General features: G+C 41.2%; 1 protein-coding gene across 1 annotated transcript in view; it reads right to left on the reverse strand.

Moving 5' to 3' along the window:
• Positions 1–20,629, reverse strand: part of LOC132898294 (E3 ubiquitin-protein ligase rnf213-alpha-like) — a 75,680-nt gene that overhangs the window by 38,728 nt on the left and 16,323 nt on the right. The window contains exons 7-14 of the mRNA XM_060939804.1: positions 19,762–20,048; positions 19,288–19,529; positions 15,892–16,110; positions 15,281–15,473; positions 12,260–12,315; positions 11,850–12,012; positions 192–341; positions 7–105 (exon numbers count right to left, since the gene is read on the reverse strand). Coding sequence (XP_060795787.1) covers positions 7–105; positions 192–341; positions 11,850–12,012; positions 12,260–12,315; positions 15,281–15,473; positions 15,892–16,110; positions 19,288–19,529; positions 19,762–20,048 — 1,409 coding nt within the window. The remainder of the gene's footprint in view (positions 1–6; positions 106–191; positions 342–11,849; positions 12,013–12,259; positions 12,316–15,280; positions 15,474–15,891; positions 16,111–19,287; positions 19,530–19,761; positions 20,049–20,629) is intronic.

Consider the following 20,629-nt stretch of genomic DNA (forward strand, 5'->3'; position numbering starts at 1 on the left):
AATTACCTGTTTCAGCTTCCCTTCAAACTGTTTTAGGAATGCTGTTCTCCATGTTGAGGAAAACTCCTTGTTAGCAAAATGCAGTGAAATGAGCTTACTCCATACCTAATTATCAATAAATCACAAGATCACAACTACATTCTTGATTTGTCAGCATTGAAAAATGTGTATGAAATGAATAAACCACCTACCTCAAGTTCATGAGCAATAGTGAAACTTGTGTAGCTGTGAGAGTTGCTCAGTAAACGATTGGAGAAGGTGTTTCGGAGCCATTCTCTTATAGTTTTTTCTGTCTGCAAGAACACATCCTTGCTCTTCCCTCTCTGGGCCTCATCTGATTCCTTTAAAACAACAACTTGTAATGGATCAAAGAGATATGGCACTAAAAAGACTGGAATACCCCCCCCCCCCCCCCCCCCCCACACACACACACACACCACTCTGTGTAAAAAAGGGAGAGGCTAAGGGCTGTAAGACCATCAGGGTGCCAAGTGGGTTTCACATGTGTAACCTAAGGTGGGGTTTACATTAGACCGTATCAGCGGATCATCAGATTAACGTTTTTAAAACGATTAGTGTGCACACAGCAACACCAATACACGATTCGCGTGCACACAGCAACACCAATACACGGATACGCTCGGCTCCGCAGGCATCCTGCGCTCCAAATCACTCCGCCCTGAACAGCGAGTGCCCTCTGGAGGGTGCGCACTCCGGCCCTGCGCAGCTCACAGAGCGCGCGAGTGAAGCACACGAGCAATGATTCGGGACTGAGCCGCTGTGTGTGTGATCCCAGCGCATATCACTTACCACTTGCAAGTGGAAGGATGGCAAGCCTAAAGACAATCATAACTACACAATGGGCAGTATTTGCATCAGTATTTGCAGTATTTTCATACTTTTATACTCTTTAATGAAAGGTGATACAAGGCGGAAGTCCGCGCCGTTTTTCAGCAGTCGCGTCACATGACCAACGCCAGCGAATCAGGAAGGTGGATGTCACAGTGACGTTGTCCAATGACGACGCCAGCTAGAGCTCAGCACAGCATATCCGCGTATTCTCAATGTTTACACAGCACCGGACCAGACACGATCTAGATTGAATACGTGGACCCTGGCGGATTCCCGTTTCCCGGCGTTTCCAGGCGGTTTAATGTAAACGGACAGTGCATCCGCGAAGAAAACGAGACAGATACGGTCTAATGTAAACTTGGCCTAAGAAGTGACTACACCATCAAATCAAATATACTTCACTGTCCCCATGGGGAAATTTTTCTTGGGCAAAGTGCTACAACAGCTGCACAAACATAAGACAACAAAACAGCAAACAGCAATACACAGAATAATACAGTATGACAAAGAATATAAGAATACTAAAAAATAAATAATAAAAGAATATACTGTGTGTATATATATATCAACCCCCCTTAAAACATGTAATTAAGAAAGAAAGAAAGAAAGAAAGAAAGAAAGAAAGAAAGAAAGAAAGAAAGAAAGAAAGAAAGAAAGAAAGAAAGAAAATAAATATGCAAGGCCTGGCATTAGTATAGGTAATCGTATGGGGCCGAGTAAAATTAAGGATTAATTTCATGAGTGATTTCGAAGTTTTGAAATCACGAGTGAAACTGATCCTTAATTTTACGAGGAACTATACAATTACTTGTTTATAATATATAGGGCCAAATTCATACTTCGGAAGCCATTCAAGTTCACAACATTTGTCATTCACGTTTTCTGAACCAATCGGGGCGCAAGACTATCTTGCACATTTGAATCAGTTTCTAAAGCGTCTTTCATCATGATACAAAAAAACTGCGATAGCACCTTGTCTAACTCACAGCATTCATATGCCACTAGAGAATTGTTTATTTGTCTTTCTGCAGCCCATTTCTTAAACACGGAAAGCCAAAAATTCATACTTTTTTTGGTATTTTCATTTTTGCTTGCAGCTTTCAATTGGTTTATCATTTCTTCGTCAAATATAGCGAAACGTGGCATTGCTGAGTCAGCAGAGTCAGCCATTTTGTTGACAAAATTTGCTAATTTTTGTAACCATAACCAAGCAACGAACTAGCCAATAGCATTTCAGAAATACGGCCCCGTGTTAAGGAAAAAAGCCCTCCTTGATTGGCCAATCAGAATTGAGTACTTTGGCCCTATGTATTATAAAGCCTGTAATTCAATGCCCTGTAGAAAAGGCATTAATACCTGTACACCAGTGTACAAAATGCAAAAATAAAGTGCTAGACTGAAGTGCTAGGGTAAAGTGCAAGTGCATCAAGATACAAGTCAGAATCAACCTGTTTCCTTGTTGAGAAGTGTGATAGACGGAATAAATGAGAGCTTGAGTCTGTTGGTTTTACACTTACTTGCTCTGTAACGTCTACCTGAAGGTAACAGATCATATTCATTATGCAGAATATGTGACAGGTCACTTAGAATCCTATGAGCTAGTCTAATTACCGAGCATTCATAGATGGACTGGATGGAAGGATAATCTTTCTTGCATATCACTTTCATAGATGTTTTACCATGTTCTCAATCTTGGACTTTAGCTGGACTGTGAGGGCACCGTACCACGCTGCCATACCATATCTGATGATGCTCTCCAGCACAGCAGAATAAAATATGGATATGATATCGGTGCTCACACTGAACAGTCCAAGTCTATGGAGGAAATGCAGGCTCTGAGCCAACCTCCAACACAAAGAGTCCACATGGTCACTCCATTTCAGGTAGCAGTTAATTTGTATACCCAGATATTTAAAAGTACACACCTGCTCAATAACACTGTCACTAATTATCACTGGGTCATGGACTCTCATCGCTCTAGGATCAAATATCATCTCTTTTGTTTTTTCAAAGCTAATAAGTAGTGTTATTTGGTACAACCCCGATTCCAAAAAAGTTGGGACAAAGTACAAATGAATGAATGAATGAATTTATTTATTTATTTCGAACATGTATAAAAATGTATGTAACTATTTGTACATACAAAAGAAAGAAAATGAGAAAGTGACAAAAAAGAATAAATAAAATAACATAAAGAGCTAAGACATTACAATACACCGCACATTGTTCGAAAAAGGAGTGGGAAGAAGTACAATACTTTTTTTAATTTCCCACCCCTTTTTAACTACCCCGAAATCCCAACTACATTAATACACCTATAAAAATATATACCATATATACACTTCATGAATATCTATATAAATATTATATATAATTTATATATATAAATTATTATTACAATTTACAAATTGTAAATAAAAACGGAATGCAATAATTTACAAATCTCAAAAACTGATATTGTATTCACAATAGAACATAGACAACGTATCAAATGTTGAAAGTGAGACATTTTGAAATTTCATGCCAAATATTGGCTCATTTGAAATTTCATGACAGCAACACATCTCAAAAAAGTTGGGACAGGGGCAATAAGAGGCGGGAAAAGTTAAAGGTACAAAAAAGGAACAGCTGGAGGACCAAATTGCAACTCATTAGGTCAATTGGCAATAGGTCATTAACATGACTGGGTATAAAAAGAGCATCTTGGAGTGGCAGCGGCTCTCAGAAGTAAAGATGGGAAGAGGATCACCAATCCCCCTAATTCTGCGCCGACAAATAGTGGAGCAATATCAGAAAGGAGTTCGACAGTGTAAAATTGCAAAGAGTTTGAACATATCATCATCTACAGTGCATAATATCATCAAAAGATTCAGAGAATCTGGAAGAATCTCTGTGCGTAAGGGTCAAGGCCAGAAAACCATACTGGGTGCCCGTGATCTTCGGGCCCTTAGACGGCACTGCATCACATACAGGCATGCTTCTGTATTGGAAATCACAAAATGGGCTCAGGAATATTTCCAGAGAACGTTATCTGTGAACACAATTCACCATGCCATCCGCCGTTGCCAGCTAAAACTCTATAGTTCAAAGAAGAAGCCGTATCTAAACATGATCCAGAAGCGCAGACGTCTTCTCTGGGCCAAGGCTCATTTAAAATGGACTGTGGCAAAGTGGAAAACTGTTCTGTGGTCAGACGAATCAAAATTTGAAGTTCTTTATGGAAATCAGGGACGCCGTGTCATTCGGACTAAAGAGGAGAAGGACGACCCAAGTTGTTATCAGCGCTCAGTTCAGAAGCCTGCATCTCTGATGGTGTGGGGTTGCATTAGTGCGTGTGGCATGGGCAGCTTACACATCTGGAAAGACACCATCAATGCTGAAAGGTATATCCAGGTTCTAGAGCAACATATGCTCCCATCCAGACGACGTCTCTTTCAGGGAAGACCTTGCATTTTCCAACATGACAATGCCAAACCACATACTGCATCAATTACAGCATCATGGCTACGTCAAGAAGGGTCTGGGTACTGAACTGGCCAGCCTGCAGTCCAGATCTTTCACCCATAGTAAACATTTGGCGCATCATAAAACGGAAGATACGACAAAAAAGACCTAAGACAGTTGAGCAACTAGAATCCTACATTAGACAAGAATGGGTTAACATTCCTATCCCTAAACTTGAGCAACTTGTCTCCTCAGTCCCCAGACGTTTACAGACTGTTGTAAAGAGAAAAGGGGATGTCTCACAGTGGCCTTGTCCCAACTTTTTGAGATGTGTTGTTGTCATAAAATTTAAAATCACCTAATTTTTCTCTTTAAATGATACATTTTCTCACTTTAAACATTTGATATGTCATCTATGTTCTATTCTGAATAAAATATGGAATTTTGAAACTTCCACATCACTGCATTCCGTTTTTATTCACAATTTGTACTTTGTCCCAACTTTTTTGGAATCGGGGTTGTACAAGTATGTATAAAGGCACAAGTGTAAACACTCAGTGAAGAGTTTTCATTATTTGGCTGCCCAGCAGAACCACTTTCTTGTGACTTTTCAGTGGACATACTATGCACTAGATTTGTGCAATATTGATTTTCCACTGATCACAATTTCCCATTTTGAAATATTGTGATAAATGATTTAACTGTACAGAACCAGTAGCCTAAAAAAAGACAGAAAAATTAGCAATTTCCTGTTAAAGGAAAGTAGGGGGTGCAAAATAATATTACTAGCTGTACAGTCAGGATCTGTGGGCATTTCAAAAAGTCAACTGGATGGTGTATTTTAATTGATTCTGCAATAATGAGCAGTAAACAGATAAAGAAAATAACAGAAAATTTTCATATAATCCTTACAAATTGGTGATCTAATGTTCATGTGGCCAATCTTTTCTCTGTTGATACTGCTCAGGTTTAGTGGTAAAGAGCCAGCCATTTAATCACCTTATAATTCTCATTACCATTAACATTATTTGTAAAGTGGTAGATTTGGCACTTCATTGTAGGCCTGTATAATCTTTTTGGCTTACAATTTTCATCTCACTACTCTTTTATTTCTCTGAGATTTTTTGGCTGCCATTCAATAAATATTCTAACCTAATGTTAAATATATACTTGTCTCATGTTACTTAAATCCAGCATCCAGTCACATCAGTCACAGCCAGTTCACCACCATGCCACCAGAGAGCAACCTTCTTTTAGTTCCAGAGATTCTTCCTCAGTTATTCTTTCCATTTCCTGTTTGCGCTTTATATAAAGCACACAGACACCCAGAAATAATGAGAAGCCTTACCGTACTTACAGTTTAAGTTTGTGCAAGTTTTAGGACTTTTGTTCTTAACTGCTATTCTTGTGTATGAATGTGCCTAGTTTCTTGATCGCTCACTTTTTGGATAATTGTTGACTAGTCTGGATATTGATATTCTGTGTACCAGTCTGTGCTTGATACCTTGACCTTACTACCAAATTATCCTTTGGATATTGTTGTCCTGTGCCTTACCAATGTATTGCCTGGAACTGTTTTTGACAGTCTTTTTTTTTTTTTACTTTAATGTCTTACTAAAATTGTGCACACGGACCCTCACTAGTTCCATCAGTCTCCTTTTAGTACACACTGATGCATATTATTTCACATAAATGAACTTAAAATGTTCTCCATTCACAGTGGTGTAGTGGTTAGCACTGTCGCCTCACAGCAAGGAGGTTCTGGGCTCGAGCCCAGCAGCTGACGGGGGCCTTTCTGTGTGGAGTTTGCATGTTCTCCCCATGTTTAAGCATATGTTTGCATGTGACAAATAAAGGCTTCTGCTTCTTCCAGATAAGAAAGATAAGGAGTCCATGTGAGCACCCCCATTCAAGATGAGAGCAGTTAGATTGGGGTAGGACACATTGCTTCCATGATGAAGTGTCTTTTAATGTTAGTTCAAAACACCTGTGCAAATCATCTGCATGTTTTCTGACCATTTTATTGGGGAGAAAAAGACTGCTCTTTCGGTGTAATTTTTTTTTCAGAGTTAACTTGTACGAGTGTTCCCTTTCCTGCTCAGGGAAGGCTCCATGCACAGAGAGCTTGAGGGTTAGAGGTCATTAATTGATCTACACTCTATGGTAATTTCCATATTTTGGGGTCCTTTCCCTTCACAGTGATGAGTCAGAGAGTGCTGCTGAATGGGTGGCATTTATTCACTTTTATATCCACAAGCAAAAGAAAAATATGCAGGCTCGTAGATTAACAAAAAAGAAGAGTCTCTCTCTGCACCTCACACACTCACAGCCTCAACCCCTATCCTAAATTACAATACCCATAGTGCAGTGCACCTAGACAGTAACCATTTTTGTTTAACACTAGTGTGCATCAGTGTTTTTGCAAAGCTCTGACACAATGTATGTCGGTAGTTCCAGTAATGTAAATGTACATGACAATAAACATCACTGGATATCATGCAAGTGTAAAGTCATGAAGGGATGATAATATTGTTGTGCTGCACAAGCTTACTGTGTACCCTATTACATATATTCACAAATGTAGTTTCAAATGTAGTTATCGTCCAGTCACTCTTACCCCTGTCATTGCTAAGTGCTTTGAGCGGCTGATAATCACTCAGATCAAAGACCCTATCCCAGCTGATCTTGACCAACACCAGTTTGCCTACCGGGCAAACAGATCGACTGAGGATGCCATCTGTGTGGCCCTTCATGCAGCTCTTTCACACCTGGAGAAGCCCAACACCTACGTTAGGATGCTGTTTGTTGACTACAGCTCAGTGTTTAACACCATTGTGCCGAGCCAGCTGATCAACAAACTGCTTGCACTAGGACTAACTCCACACATATGCAAATGGTTACTGGACTTTCTGACTAATCGCCCCTAGTCTGTCATGCTTGGCAGACATACATCTTCCATCCTCACCCTGAGTACTGGCGTGCTGCAAGGCTGTGTGCTGAGCCCCCTCCTCTATGCACTTTTCACCCACGGCTGTCAATCCACCTACAAATCGAACATTATTGTTAAGTTTGTGGATGATACAACAGTCATTGGGCTTATACTGTAACTAATAATGATGAAGCTGCATACAGAGAGGAGGCTCAGAACCTGGCAGCATGGTGTGACACCAGCAACCTGGTCTTGAACACCAAGAAGACCAAAGAAATAATTGTGGACTTCAGGACCTCCAAAAAGACAACACACAGCCCAGTAACCATCAGAGCAGAGGCTGTGGAGAGAGTCTCCAGCTTCAAGTTTCTGGGAGTGACCATCACAGAGGGCCTCTCCTGGACTGATAACATCTCAGTGGTAGTAGGCAAAGCACAACAATGACTCTACTTTCTGAGGAGATTAAGGAGAGTCAACCTCCCCCAGAAGCTGCTGGTCAATTTCTATAGGTGCACCATAGAAAGCATATTAACAAACTGTATGACCACTTGATACAGCAGCTGCACCAAAGCTGCCAGAAAAGCCCTACAGCGTGTTGTGAAAACAGCACAGGATATCGTTGGCACCAAGTTGCCATCTCTGGATCTGCTACACAACACTCGCTGTGTCAGAAGAGCCAAAAATATTATAAAGGACATCACTCACCCCACACATCACTTGTTTAAGCTCCTCCCATCAGGCAGGCGCTTCAGATCTATATGCACATGTACCAACAGACTTAAAAACAGTTTCCTTACAACTGCAATAAACTTATTGAACTTTGATATCTCCACCGTCTGAAATTTCTATTCAATCCACAACTTGTATATGTTGCTTGATTTCCATATCGTTTCTATTAAGTGTATTTATGTTCATTTTGTATATATGTATTTATTTACTTATCACCTTTCTTAGCCCCTCCTAGAACTGCCACCTTATTGTGGTGGAGGGGTTTGTGTGCTTGAATGATCCTAGGAGCTATGTTGTCAGGGGCATTATGTCCCTGTCAGGGTTTCCCAAGGCAGACAGGTCCTAGGTGACAGGCCAGACCAAGAGCAGTTCACCAAAACCCTTATGGAGAAACCACTGAGGACCGTGACGTCGCCCGGTATGGCGCAGCCGGGGCCCCACCCTGGAGCCAGGCCTGGGGTTGGGGCTCGTTTGCGAGCGCCTGGTGGCCAGGCCTTTGCCCCTGGGGCCCGGCCGGGCTTAGCCCGAAGAGGTGACGTGGGCCCGACTTCCTGTGGGTTCACCACCCACAGAGGTAGCAGTAGGGGACTGGTGCAGTGTGGATTGGGTGGCAGTCGAAGGCAGGGGCCTCGACGACCTGATCCCCGGACACAGCGGCTAGCTGTTGGGACATGGAATGTCACTTCGCTGGGGGGGAAGGAGCCTGAGCTTGTGCGGGAGGTTGAGAGGTATCGGCTAGAGATAGTCGGGCTCACCTCAATGCACAGCTTGGGCTCTGGAACCCAGCTCCTCGAGAGGGGCTGGACTCTCCACTTCTCTGGAGTCACCCATGGTGAGCGGCGGCGGGCTGGTGTGGGCTTGCTTATAGCTCTCCAGCTCAGCCACCATGTGTTGGAGTTTACCCCGGTGAATGAGAGGGTCGCCTCTCTGCGCCTTCGGATTGGGGAGAGGGCTCTTGGTGTTGTTTGTGCCTACGGGCCAAATAGCAGTATAGAGTATCCAGCCTTCTTGGAGTCCCTGGGAGAGGTACTGAGGGGTGCTCAGACTGGGGACTCCATTGTGCTACTGGGGGACTTCAATGCTCACGTGGGCGATGACAGTGACACCTGGAGGGGCGTGGTTGGGAGGAACGGCCTCCCCGATCTGAACCCGAGTGGTGTTTTGTTATTGGACTTCTGTGCTAGTCACGGTTTGTCCATAACAAACACCATGTTCGAGCATAGGGGTGTCCATAAGTGCACGTGGCACCAGGACACCTTAGGTCAGAGGTCGATGATAGACTTTGTTGTTGTTTCATCTGATCTCCGGCACTATGTCTTGGACACTCGGGTGAAGAGAGGAGCTGAGCTGTCAACTGATCACCACCTGGTGGTGAGTTGGATCCGCTGGCGGAGGAGGAAGCTGGACAGACCTGGCAGGCCCAAACGTATGGTGAGGGTCTGCTGGGAACGTCTGGCCGAGCACTCTGTTGGGGAGGTCTTTAACTCCCACCTCTGGGAGTGCTTTTCCCAGCTTCCGAGGGAGGCAGGGGACATTGAGTCTGAGTGGACCATGTTCTCTGCCTCCATTGTGGACGCAGCTGTTCGGAGCTGTGGCCGCAAGGTCTCTGGTGCCTGTCGTGGCGGCAATCCCTGAACCCGGTGGTGGACACCAGTAGTAAGGGATGCCGTCAAGCTGAAGAAGGAGTCCTATCGGGCCATGTTGACCTCCGGGACTCCTGAGGCAGCTGACGGGTATCGGCAGGCCAGGCGTGCTGCAGCTCGGGCAGTTGCGGAGGCAAAAACTCGGAACTGGGAGGAGTTCGGGGAGGCCATGGAGAAGGACTGTCGGTCGGCCTCGAAGAAATTCTGGCAAACTGTCCGGCACCTCAGGAGGGGGAAGCAGTACTCTGCCAACACTGTTTACAGTGCGGGTGGGGAGCTGTTGACCTCGACTGGGGACATTGTCGGGTGGTGGAAGGAATACTTTGAGGATCTCCTCAATCCCACCGTCATGTCTTCCATTGAGGAGACTGAGGCTGATGACTCAGAGGTGGACTCGTCCATTACCCAAGCCGAAGTCACTGAGGTGGTTTGCAAGCTCCTCGGTGGCAAGGCACCGGGGGTGGATGAGATCCGCCCTGAGTATCTCAAGTTTCTGGATGTTGTGGGGCTGTCTTGGTTGACACGCCTCTGCAACATCGCGTGGCAGTCGGGGACAGTGCCTCTGGAGTGGCAGACTGGGGTGGTGGTCCCTCTTTTTAAGAAAGGGGACCGGAGAGTGTGCTCCAATTATAGGGGAATCACACTTCTCAGCCTCCCGGGGAAGGTTTACTCCAGGGTACTGGAGAGGAGAATTTGACCAATAGTCGAACTTTGGATCCAGGAGGAACAATGCGGTTTTCGTCCTGGTCGCGGAACACTGGACCAGCTCTATACCCTTCATAGGGTGCTCGAGGGTTCATGGGAGTTTGCCCAACCAGTCCACATGTGCTTTGTGGATCTGGAGAAGGCATTCGACCATGTCCCCCGTGGTATTCTGTGGGGGGGTGCTTCGGGAGTATGGGGTTCGGGGCTCTTTGCTAAGGGCTGTCTGGTCCCTGTACGAACGGAGCAGGAGTCTGGTTCGCATTGCCGGCAGTAAGTCAGACCTGTTCCCAGTGCATGTTGGACTCCGGCAGGGCTGCCCTTTGTCACCGGTTCTGTTCATAATTTTTATGAACAGAATTTCTAGGCGCAGCCAGGGGCCGGAAGGAATCCTGTTTGGGAACCACAGGATTTCATCTCTGCTTTTTGCGGATGATGTTGTCCTGTTGGCTTCTTCAAACCAGGACCTTCAACATGCACTGGGGCGGTTTGCAGTCAAGTGTGAAGCGGCTGGGATGAGAATCAGCACCTCCAAGTCCGAGGCCATGGTTCTCGACTGGAAAAGGGTGGCTTGCACTCTCCAGGTTGGTGGAGAAGTCCTGCCTCAAGTGGAGGAGTTTAAGTATCTCGGGATCTTGTTCACGAGTGAGGGAAGGATGGAGCGTGAGATCGACAGGCGGATCGGTGCAGCCTCTGCAGTGATGCGGTCGCTTTACCGGTCTGTCGTGGTGAAGAAGGAGCTGAGCCAAAAGGCGAAGCTCTCAATTTACCGGTCGATCTACGTTCCGACTCTCACCTATGGTCATGAGCTTTGGGTAATGACCGAAAGAACAAGATTGCGGATACAAGCGGCCGAAATTAGTTTCCTTCGCAGGGTGGCTGGGCGCTCCCTTAGAGATAGGGTGAGAAGCACAGTCACTCGGGAGAAGCTCGGAGTAGAGCTGCTGCTCCTCCACATCGAGAGGAATCAGCTGAGGTGGCTCGGGCATCTTTTTCGGATGCCTCCTGGACGCCTCCCTGGGGAGGTGTTCCAGGCATGCCCCCCCGGGAGGAGGCCCCGGGGAAGACCCAGGACATGCTGGAGGGACTATGTCTCTCGGCTGGCCTGGGAACGCCTCGGTGTTCTTCCCGAGGAGCTGGCCGAGGTGTCTGGGGAAAGGGAAGTTTGGGCTTCCATGCTTAGACTGCTGCCTCCGCGACCCGGTCCCGGATAAAGCGGAAGAAGACGAGACGAGACCTTTCTTAGCTTTCAGGTCCTGTTTTGTCTTAATATTTTGCACCTTAACTTTGGACCAGCACAAAAGAAATTTCGTTGTGCCTTAACAATGACAATAAAGTGCTTGAACTTTAAAAAGTATTAAATTGATGTGAGCTAATCCATCACTTACAGTATGAAAGTGTACACACTACATTGGGGGATGTAATATGATAAATACAATTGCTTAAAGATGGTAGTTATCTTGAGGCAAGTTACTATCGCATACATAGAGTGAATAAATATTTTTGCAATTTAAAAAAAAATACTTTACTTTTGGAAACAGCATTATTACCTTGTCATTGAAACGTTCTTTCAAATCCATGATCAGATTGAAAAGTTTCAAGCACTCCAGAGGAACATCAGACTGATATGCATTCTTGAAATTTCGACAGATTTTAGCCAGAAGGTTGAAACACTTCATCAGGCAAAGGTCGCAATAGTCATTATCTTTAAACCTGATAAACAGAAATTAGATTAATCATTATGTAATTTTTTTAATTTACTGTAAGTTACATATGGGGATATATTAAGGGCAAAATGCAAATGCAGTTGAGGAGCAGGCCTTTGGAAGTAATCAGTCACTCAATATAATTGCATTTGGAAATAGGTTCACTTGTTTACATGCAGAAATTTTATTAAAATATCAAGTATGTCTAACTAATTTTATGCAGCTCAATAGTTTTTTAAATAACCATAATATACCTGACTTCTTGGTTCATAATTGTATGAGGGAGACCTGAAAACAGCTGCGTCAGCTCCTGTGAAATACATATAAACATCAAGGTTTTTTTTTTTTCATCCCTCAATTTTAGGCAAAACTTTAATGCAATACTAACTGAGTAAATAGGGGAAAAAAAGGCTCCGTAAAGTACAACCCCGATTCCAAAAAAGTTGGGACAAAGTACAAATTGTAAATAAAAACGGAATGCAATGATGTGGAAGTTTCAAAATTCCATATTTTATTCAGAATTGAACATAGATGACATATCAAATGTTTAAAGTGAGAAAATGTATCATTTAAAGAGAAAAATTAGGTGATTTTAAATTTCTTGACGACAACAACACACCTCAAAAAAGTTGGGACAAGGCCATGTTTACCACTGTGAGACATCCCCTTTTCTCTTTACAACAGTCTGTAAACGTCTGGGGACTGAGGAGACAAGTTGTTCAAGTTTAGGGATAGGAATGTTAACCCATTCTTGTCTAATGTAGGATTCTAGTTGCTCAACTGTCTTAGGTCTTTTTTGTCGTATCTTCCATTTTATGATGCGCCAAATGTTTTCTATAGGTGAAAGATCTGGACTGCAAGCTGGCCAGTTCAGTACCCGGACCCTTCTTCTACACAGCCATGATGCTGTAATTGATGCAGTATGTGGTTTGGCATTGTCATGTTGGAAAATGCAAGGTCTTCCCTGAAAGAGACGTTGTCTGGATGGGAGCATATGTTGCTCTAGAACCTGGATATACCTTTCAGCATTGATGGTGTCTTTCCAGATGTGTAAGCTGCCCATGCCACACGCACTAATGCAACCCCATACCATCAGAGATGCAGGCTTCTGAACTGAGCACTGATAACAACTTGGGTCATCCTTCTCCTCTTTAGTCCGAATGACACGGCGTCCCTGATTTCCATAAAGAACTTCAAATTTTGATTCGTCTGACCACAGAACAGTTTTCCACTTTGCCACAGTCCATTTTAAATGAGCCTTGGCCCAGAGAAGACGTCTGCGCTTCTGGATCATGTTTAGATACGGCTTCTTCTTTGAACTATAGAGTTTTAGCTGGCAATGGCGGATGGCATGGTGAATTGTGTTCACAGATAATGTTCTCTGGAAATATTTCTGAGCCCATTTTGTGATTTCCAATCCAGAAGCATGCCTGTATGTGATACAGTGCCATCTAAGGGCCCGAAGATCGTCTAAGGCACCCAGTATGGTTTTCCGGCCTTGATCCTTACGCACAGAGATTCTTCCAGATTCAATTAATCTTTTGACGATATTATGCACTGTAGATGATGATATGTTCAAACTCTTTGCAATTTTACACTGTCGAACTCCTTTCTGATATTGCTCCACTATTTGTCGGCGCAGAATTAGGGGGATTGGTGATCCTCTTCCCATCTTTACTTCTGAGAGCTGCTGCCACTCCAAGATGCTCTTTTTATACCCAGTCATGTTAATGACCTATTGCCAATTGACCTAATGAGTTGCAATTTGGTCCTCCAGCTGTTCCTTTTTTGTACCTTTAACTTTTCCAGCCTCTTATTGCCCCTGTCCCAACTTTTTTGAGATGTGTTGCTGTCATGAAATTTCAAATGAGCCAATATTTGGCATGAAATTTCAAAATGTCTCACTTTCGACATTTGATATGTTGTCTATGTTCTATTGTGAATACAATATCAGTTTTTGAGATTTGTAAATTATTGCATTCCATTTTTATTTACAATTTGTACTTTGTCCAAACTTTTTTGGAATCGGGGTTGTATTGTGTTAAGTAATCAGTATTAGGACAGTCATCAAAATTGTCAAATTTGTCTGGAATATTATATTTGACATATGACATAATGCGCATAGATAGCATGTCACTGCTTCCATTGAAGTCCACATATTAACATTTCCATTTGTTTAGTAGAAAGTCTCAATATTAATGCAGTGTAAGATAAAATGAGCAAATAGACTAATGAGAATCAGAAATACTTTAATAATCCCGAAGGGAAATTGAGGACATCTGCAGTTGCTCACACTCAAGTAGGGAAAAGAAATTACAAAATTAAACAGATATGTAAAACCTATGAAATATGTAAAAATATATAAAATATGTAAAAAAAATGTAAACCATATACAGTACTGTGCAAAAAGTCTTAGGCACACAAAGAAATGCTGTAGACCAAAAAATGGCTTAAAAATAATTAAATTAAATGTTTTAACCTTAAAAAAATACTATAAACAGCAGTTCAAAGCCTTTCCCACGCCAAGTGGCGCATAGGGCGGCACCAATCTCCATTTCCCTCGGCCTCTCACATAGCTAGGGTTACAGTGGGGGGCTAGTCCTCTGGTAACCACAAGAGTTTGACTCCCCACTCACATCTGTATTGCAGCGTGCCTTGCCAGACAGCAGTAGGTACCATTTTTATGATGGTCTTTGGTATGACCCGACCATGAGTCCAACTCGCGATCTCCTGATTCAGAGGTGGACACACTAACCTAGGCCACTCGCTGGTTATAAACAGCACTAAGCCATGATAAATGAAACAAAGTCAATATTTGGTGTGAGACGACCCTTTCCTTTAAAAAAAAATAGTAGTCTCAGGTACAGTGAGTTCAGTTTTATCAGGAAATGAACTGGAGGTTTTACTGAGCATCTTGCAGAACCAGCCACAGTTCTTCTGGACACTTTGACTGTCATACTTGCTTCTTAATTTTGCAGCAAAACCCAGCAGCCTTCATTATGTTTTCTTTTTTAATCTGAAAAGTGGTCTCTTATGTAATATGCTGCTAAGATACAAACATATTTTTCTGTAACATTTAATTTTGTGCTGGAAAACGAACATTTGTAACTCTAACAGGTTTTTGTACTGACTCAATGTGGAAGTCATAAAATAGAAATTTTGACAAAGTTCGTATGGAAAAAACATAGGGTACCTAAGACTTTTGCACAATACTGTATATTGCACATAACTAGCCATGTGGAAGAAAAAAATAGACATGCGGAAGTTTACCTTACCTGTTTGTCATATTGCGACTCTTTGATGTCAAGTCTGTAGTTTAGCATGATGAGGACATCTAGGATATCCACAGCTATCAAGGATGTAAATTCCAGCAAATTATTCAAACCCAATAGACACATCCAGGAACGAGCAAGTAACTGATCTATGTCAACCAAATGTTTATGGGCCTCCATGACCTTCATAAGTCCTCTGTAAATGAGGGGAAAGCAAAGATGTTATAGAGCTGCTATGTAGGAAATAATGGTTAGAGATAATATAATATATTACATTTTTACTTGACACACAACAACATATTAACAACATGTTTAATTTATCTGAATGTATTAATTTATTAGTTACATTTGCTCTTGTGGAATGTCCACAAAACAAGTTTTAAGAATTAAAGTCTTTACCAAGCACTTGAAATAGCACTTCAAGTACTATTAGCACATTGCCTTTTTTGTACATTATAATTATTTTTATTTTATAATGCATTATTATTTTATATATTTTTATACATTATTTTAAGCATATTAAGATTATACAAGGAAATACTTAAATCTTGCTATTCTCACATAAATGTATGATTAAACAGTGTTTCAAACACTTTCAAATAAAACATACTGACCTTGTGTGTTGCGAGTCTACACCATTATCATGAACTCTGAACCTTTTAAGTCCTGCCCAAATGTCAAAGTCTTGTCCAGTGTCCAGTTTGTCCAGTTTGTTTGGCTCAAATGGTTTGCTGTCTCTCTCCAAAAAATGTAGAAAAGGAAGAACAAGAATCCAGTTGGTAGTTTTTCTGTTCTGTGCAATCTGACAAAAACGTCTCATTGCATCTGCAAGGCTGTTCAATAAAAAATATATATCAACATTAAAAACTATGTTAAAAGTTCAAAGAACAGCAAATAGACCTAATGAATGTGAGGAGATTATGACATCTATATTGTATATTAACTCATTTGACTTCAACTATAATGGATATGAAAAGTATATACACCCCTGTTACAATTCTAGTTTTTTTGTGATGCAAAGATCACAAAATCGTGTCAGACCTTTCTCCAACTTTAATGTGACATAGCAAACAACAAAATTCAAGTGAAAAGCAAATAGAAATGTTTATATATCTGTCACATTTCTGCAAGGAAGAGTGGAATAAAATGGCCAAATCTAGATAGGGTAAGCTGGCAGACTCTTACCAAAAAAGTCTAAAAGTTGCTTTACCATAGTATTAATTAAGGGGTGTGCACAATTATGCAACCAGATTATTGCAAGTTTTTATTTTTAATCTTTCTTTCTTTTATGTCCACTGTATATACACTCACCAGCCCATTTAAAGACCTGTTGACTTGCTTATTCATGCTATGATCAGTTAATCAAATGGCTGCAGCACAATGAATAAAATTATGCAGATACAGGTTAAGAGCTTCATTTTATGTTCACATCAAACATCAGAATGCAAAAACATTTGCAGTGACTTTGACCGTGGCATGGTTGTTGGTGCCAGACAGGCTGGTATTTCAAGAGATGCTGATCCTCTGTGATTTTCATACACAACAATCTCTAGAGTTTACAAAAAATGTAATGAAAAACAAAGAAAACAAAACATCCAGTGAACAGCAGTTGTATGGGCAGAGGAGCGGTCTGAGAGAGATCAGAGGAGGATGGCCAAAATTTGAGACAGATGGTCTAAACCAGCAGAACACCATATCAGGTTCTACTCCTGTCAGCCGAGAACATGAATCCAAGACTACAGTTTGCACACAGCTCACTGAAACCAGACAGGTGAAGACTGGAAAAGGACCAAGTAATGGTTTTCTAATCTTCAACTGTCCAGCTTTGATAAGCCTTTGCCTACTGTATCTTTAAATTCTTGCTCTTGGCTGACATGAGCAGAACCTGATGTGGTCATCTCCTTTTTTAATCCCATCTGCCTCAGGTTTTGACACATTGTACTTTCTGAAATTTTTTTTGTTCTACTCATCTTGATTATAAAGAGTTCACATGTTTTTTGTTTTGTTTTTTATGCAGAAAAGCAAATTGTAGCCTTGGTTATTTGAGTTACTGTAGCCTCCCAATCAGATGGGACCCATCTGGCCATTCTCCTCTGACCTCTGTCATCAAGAACACATTTCAGCCTGCAGAATTACTGCTTATCTGAAGCGTCTTTTTCTTGCACCATTCTGTGTAAACTCCAGAGACTGTTGTGTGTGAAAATACCAGGATATCAGCAGTGTCTGAAATATGCAAACCAACCTGTCCAACACAAACATGCATACCATAGTCAAAGTCACAGAGATCACATTTTTCTCCGCATTCTGATGTTTGATGTGAACAGCAATTGAAACTCTTGACTTGTATCTGCATGATTCTATGTATTGCTGCCACATATTTTGCTGATTAAATAATTGCATGACTAAGCAACAGTACAGGTGTTCTTATTAAAATAGCCAGTAGGTGTATATAGCATATAAACTATTACCAATATAAATCACATTCCTCTCCAAGAGGAACTGTGACAGTTGGGCAGCTCATTCAGTCATCAGCTCATTCCACCCAAGAGCAAGACAGAGCGCTTCAGACACTTATCTGTGTCCAGTGCCAAAAGACTGTATAACAATACTGGAGAACATAGACTGACATCATGCTGACACTCTCTCTCATTTTCTCCAGCACTGGGCTCATGTGGGACATTACACATAAGAAGAAGAAGAAGAAGCCCTTATTTGTCACATGCACACTCAAGCACAGTGAAATTCGTCCTCTGCATTTAACCCATCTGAAGCAGTGAACACACGCACACATACAAGTAAGCAATGAGTACACACACATACCCAGGGAGCAGTTGGGGGTTAGGTGCCTTGCTCAAGGGCACTTCAGCCCAAGGGGGCCCCATGTTAATCTAGCCACTTTTTTTTCCCTTTTTTCTTCTTTTTAACTGTGGGGGAAACCAGAGCACCCAAAGGAAACCCATGCAGACACAGGGAGAACATGCAAACTCTACACAGAAAGGCCCCTTATATATATATATATATATATATATATATATATATATATATATATATATATATATATATATATATATGGGGCAAGTCAAAAAGTTCTAAGACAAATTATTTATGAAAATAACAAAGCTATTTCTCTACATATCGTCCATTTAAGTCTACACACTTCTGCAAGTGGTGTTTCCATTGGAGAATTCCTTTTCTGGAGAATTCTGGGGGATGTCTTTAACACCTTTTGAAATTATAACATCTGTCTTAGAACTTTTTGACTTACCCTTATGTGTGTGTGTGTGTGTCTTACTATTTTTTCCCTCTTATATATAAAACTATTTTTCCCTCTTATCTACATTATCATCATGTACCTTATTACATGTTGCACTATTATTGTTTACAGTTCCACCATTTACGTTTCAGAAAACCTATGGCTACCTCATTTCACTGTGTCACTTTAAGTCTGTGCAGTTCTCTGGTCCAAACAGAGGACAGCCTGTCCAAGACTTTGAAATCATCAACAATTATGATTCTCACAGGTGTATATCATAATTGATATACAAAGACAATCATAATTATTGATGATTTCAAAGTCTTGGATAGGCTGTCCTCTGACACCACCAGCTTATGTACACCACTAGTAGATGTAGTGCCACTACCAATTCTTGCTGTTTGTTGCTGTCTTTTGTGAGCAATTGTCCTCATTTAGTTCTATTTTTATTCTATAATATTTTATTCTATTCAATTTTTTTACTTAGTCTACATTTATCTGTATTTTACTCTGTACTTGAGCTGCTGCAACACCTGAATTTTCACTCATGGGGATCAATAAAAAAATATCTTAACTAGACCCTTTTACTGTAAGTTTTTTTTATCTTTCTTTCTTTTATGTCCACTGTATATACACTCACCAGCCCATTTAAAGTCCTGTTTACCTGCTTATTCATGCTATGATCAGTTAATCAAATAGCTGCAGCACAATGAATAAAATCATGCTGATACAGGTTAAGAGCTTCATTAAATCATACCTTTCCTCTTGAAGAGGCTGTAAAAACACATCCCAGTAGGAACTGAATTCTTTCTTTGACAGTTTGGGAAAGCAAAGCAGCCTGCCAATATGAACAGCGGTATTTTGAGCCACGTGTAGATTACATTCTAGATAAACCAGCAGCATGGCCATGGCTCTTTGCTGATCTTGAATTAATACATTTCTGTTTGCTTGAAGAGAAGCAATCCTATTCTGCATGAAATTTGTGAGAAGTTCTTTCACCTGAAAAGGACAATTGATGGAGATTATTATAAGCAATGAATATAGCGTTAAAATGACTAAATTAAACTATTTACTTGAGATTTTATATATATATATATATATATATATATATATATATATATGTATATACACACAGTAGATAGATAGATAGATAGATAGATAGATAGATAGATAGATAGATAGATAGATAGATAGATAGATAGATACCTTTTTTCCCCATAGTATATCATACCTGAGTTTCACCATACTGCAAAGAATACCATGATGCTGGATATTCTTCATATACACAGGGATTTGAATAAGTTTTGAAGAACTGCCGGAGCTGGACAAAGAAGTTTCTTACATTTAGCTTGCTCCATTCACCAAGGACATCAAAGATTGTTTCCAACATGATGTTTCCTGCTAAATTTCTTCCTCTCACTAAATCAGGCTTTGTGCTCACAAACCAGTTTTTTATCCTTTCACCTATATTTTGTGAAGACTTTGCACATATTATGTCATCATACTGGTGCCATTCCCCTGTAACACAAAAATAATATGGTGTCAATTTTATATACAGTCCCCTCTATATCATCTCATATTCACCTTTGGATCTGAAACCCAACTTTCTTTAAAAAAAAAAAAAACCTGTTCTTGCCATGATGAAACATTTGGAGCTGTCTGTATATATACGCTGCCTAGCCAAAAAAAAAAAAAGGCCGCACACATTAATATTTATATTAAATGTACAGCATTTAGCTTTGATGATGGTACACATTCACTATGCCATTGTTTCAAAAACTCAATGCAACATTACAACATTTATTTCTGTCCAGAGTTGCATTCATTTTTCGCCGATATCTTGTATTGACAATGGGAGAGTCGAACCATTGTGTAAAGTGTTCTCCAGCACATCCCAAATGCTTTCAGTGGGGTTAAAGTCAGGACTCTGTGGTGGCCAATTCATGATTCCTCATACTCCCTGAACCACTCTTTCACGATCTGAGCCCTAATTTTATGCCCATGTCATCAGGGAAGAAAAACCCATTGATGAAATAACCTGGTCATTCAGTACATTCAGGTTGTCAGCTGATTTCATTTTATTGCCCCAAAACATTGCT

Source organism: Neoarius graeffei, chromosome 14 (genome assembly GCF_027579695.1).
Source record: "Neoarius graeffei isolate fNeoGra1 chromosome 14, fNeoGra1.pri, whole genome shotgun sequence".
Taxonomy (NCBI): domain Eukaryota; kingdom Metazoa; phylum Chordata; class Actinopteri; order Siluriformes; family Ariidae; genus Neoarius; species Neoarius graeffei.